Below are 3,009 nucleotides of genomic sequence, written 5' to 3'. Positions count from 1 at the left end.
GAAGAGCCAATCAGATGCATCCTCTAGTTCTAATCCCGGAAGTTTAGAATAGCCTGTCATTGCGGAAGTAGCTTCAGTGAAGAAAACCTTTTTTGTTGAGAATTGAAAGATAATAATTTACTGTCGTGAGAAAACGAGTCACATCATATAGTTAGAGATTACTACCCGTTTTTACTGTGTCTATTGCTGGCTTTTTGAAAAGGAGCAAAATGTGTAATGGTTGTGTGCAGAAAGAGTACCCTGACAGGGTGAGTCTGGTTAAAAAAATCTGACCAAAACTGAGAATCTAGTGTAAACATATTTGCAGTAGTAGTCACCTAGTAACAGTATATAACTCTGTATTTTATGATGACTGCTTTGATCAATTTTACGTTGAGGATTTTTCTGTCAAACTGAATATGGAATCTAGCTTAGATAATTGTTTGTCAACTGTAAAATACCCTCATCTCTGGTTGTCAGGGGAACACATGTTTGGAGAATGGCTCCTACCTGATGAACTACCTGGGCTGTGCCAACTGTCACCAGAGGGACTTTGTGTTGATCAGCAACAAGGCCACAGAAGATGAGGATGGAGAAGAGATAGTCACCTATGATCGTGAGTCAATGTTGTTCCAGTGATGTTTCGGGTCAAAAGTTTTTGCAACAGCAAACAAAGACAAGCATTTCTAATTGGACAATTTCGGATAGTATCTCCCAATTTCTTCTGTTTTGTGTCTAATGAACATGGTCCTGAGAAAGGTGTGTGTGTGGCTGTGCTGGAGATGATTTTCATCTTACGAGTGGCATTTCTTTACTACCTGGCAGATGTGTGTAAAAACTGTGACCACGTCGTAGCCAGGCATGAGTATACCTTCTCTGTGGTGGACGATTATCAGGTAAAAACTTATCCTTTGAAGGTTAAATACCCACTGAATAACAGTGCAATAATACCCTGTTCACGCTACTGAGCCAAACCGAACCAAGGCAAGTTGTACTGTCCTGGCCTGGTTACACATCCACCAGAGTAATAATAGAGAATATATCCGAGCCAGCACAGTAAGGTTCGGGTCGGCACAATGGTGTGAAAAGGGTTGAAGACTTCCATACCATTATGTGAAAGAAACTATAAAAAATGATGTTGGTCCAAGGTGGGTGTTTCTCTCCTGACGGTAACGTCATGGGCCTCTATCCACTCCAGGAGTACACAATGTTGTGCATGCTGTGTGGGAAGGCGGAGGACTCCATCAGTGTGCTGCCAGATGATCCCAGGCAAACCGCCCCTCTCTTCTAGAAGAGTACAATGACAGACTGAGATGACCAGATGTAAACAATCAAGAACTGCTAGCTCAACATGGACCAGAAGTCCCATGAAAGAGATAGACTATTAGCATTCTAGAAAATAGAGCAGGTATTCTAGAACACATATCACATCTCAAACCCAAAGCCATATAGCCATGCATCTCCATGTGGCTCTGCCCAGACATAACATTTCACTTATAGAACACAGAGCTTGTCTAAGATGGCAAGTCCTATATTCATCAAACTGAAAGAACAATACCAGTCTTCTTTAACATAGATTTTTCATCAGCAGTAAGGGTAAGCAAAGACTACATAGTATAGTACATGCTACTCTTCACTGACCACAGATGTATATACTGTCCAATTTTGCTAGAATTAGATTTAGGGCCTAGTTCACTCAGTAACAACCCCAACCCCCTACCCCATAAGCACTATCAGAGATTAATCTTGGCTTATCAGAGCGCAAGAAGGAGCTACTACCATATCACATATAGCTATGGATCTACATTAAGTTTATTGAAGGTTTGGGGGCTAGGGGTTGTTTCTGGACAGGGTCTAGGTTGGGGCTAAGGGTTGTTTCTGGATAGGGTTTAGGTTGGGGCTAAGGGTTGTTTCTGGATAGGGCCTAGATTGGGGCTAAAGGTTGTTTCTGGACAGGGCCTAGGTTGGGGCTAAGGGTTGTTTCTGGACAGGGCTTAGGTTGAGGTTATTTTGTAGGGCTTGGAACCCTAGTTAGACTGCTGTTAAGGATACATAACTGTTACAGATCACATGTCTGTTTAAATAGATTTGACAGTATTGTTTTTTAAATATAAATATTAAGTAAAACAAATGTTTGTATGTTTGGGGGGCAATGGAACTTGACACTTTGTACGCATTTGTTGGTTGAATCGTAACGTAATAAAGACAACGTGTAGGTAGTCTACTACTTTGAAAATATATTATTTCATATATACTTTACAGAAATATAAACGCAACATGTAAAGTGTTGATCACATGTTTCATGGGATGAAATAAAAGATACCAGAAATGTTCCATATGCACAAAAAGCTTTTCTCTCAAATTTTATTGCACACATTTGTTTACATCCCTATTAGTGAGCATTTCTCCTTTGCCAAAAGAATCCATCCACCTGACAGGTGTGGCATATCAAGAAGTTAATTAAACAGCATGATCATTACATAGGTGCACCTTGCGCTGGTGACAATTAAAGGCCACTCTAAAATGTGCAGTTCTGTCACACAACCCAATGCCACATATGGCTCAAGCTGATGGAGCGTGCAATTGGCATTTTGACTGCAGGAATGTCCACCAGAGCTGTTGCCAGATAATTTAATGTTAATTTCTCTACCATAAGCTGCCTCCAATGTCATTTTAGAGAATTTGCCAGTATGTCCAAACAGCCTCACAACCGCAGACCACGTATGGCGTCGTGTGGGCGAGCGGTTTGCTGATGTCAACGTTGTGAACAGAGTTCTCCATGGTAGCAGTGGGGTTATGGTATGGGCAGGCATAAGCTACGGAAATCGAACACAATTGCATTTTATCGATAGCAGTTTGAATGCAGAGATAGCGTGATGAGATTCTGAGGCCCATTGTCGTGCCATTCATCCGCTGCCATCACCTCATGTTTCAGCATGATAATGCACGGCTCCTTGTCTCAAGGTGCTGCACACAATTCCTGGAAGCTGAAAATGTCACAGTTCTTCCATGGCCTGCATACTCACCAGA

General features: G+C 41.6%; 1 protein-coding gene across 1 annotated transcript; it reads left to right on the top strand.

The window, feature by feature from the left end:
• Positions 1-137: 137 nt before the first annotated feature.
• On the top strand, positions 138-2,197 carry churc1 (churchill domain containing 1). Its single transcript, NM_001141582.1, is given in 4 exon segments — positions 138-248; positions 460-595; positions 805-875; positions 1,178-2,197. Coding segments are annotated over 4 exon segments (339 nt in total). The 5' UTR covers positions 138-209; the 3' UTR covers positions 1,271-2,197.
• The last annotated feature ends 812 nt before the right edge of the window (positions 2,198-3,009 follow it).

The sequence above is a fragment of the Salmo salar genome, chromosome ssa15 (genome assembly GCF_905237065.1).
Source record: "Salmo salar chromosome ssa15, Ssal_v3.1, whole genome shotgun sequence".
Taxonomy (NCBI): domain Eukaryota; kingdom Metazoa; phylum Chordata; class Actinopteri; order Salmoniformes; family Salmonidae; genus Salmo; species Salmo salar.
This window is presented reverse-complemented; position numbering and strand designations above follow the sequence as displayed.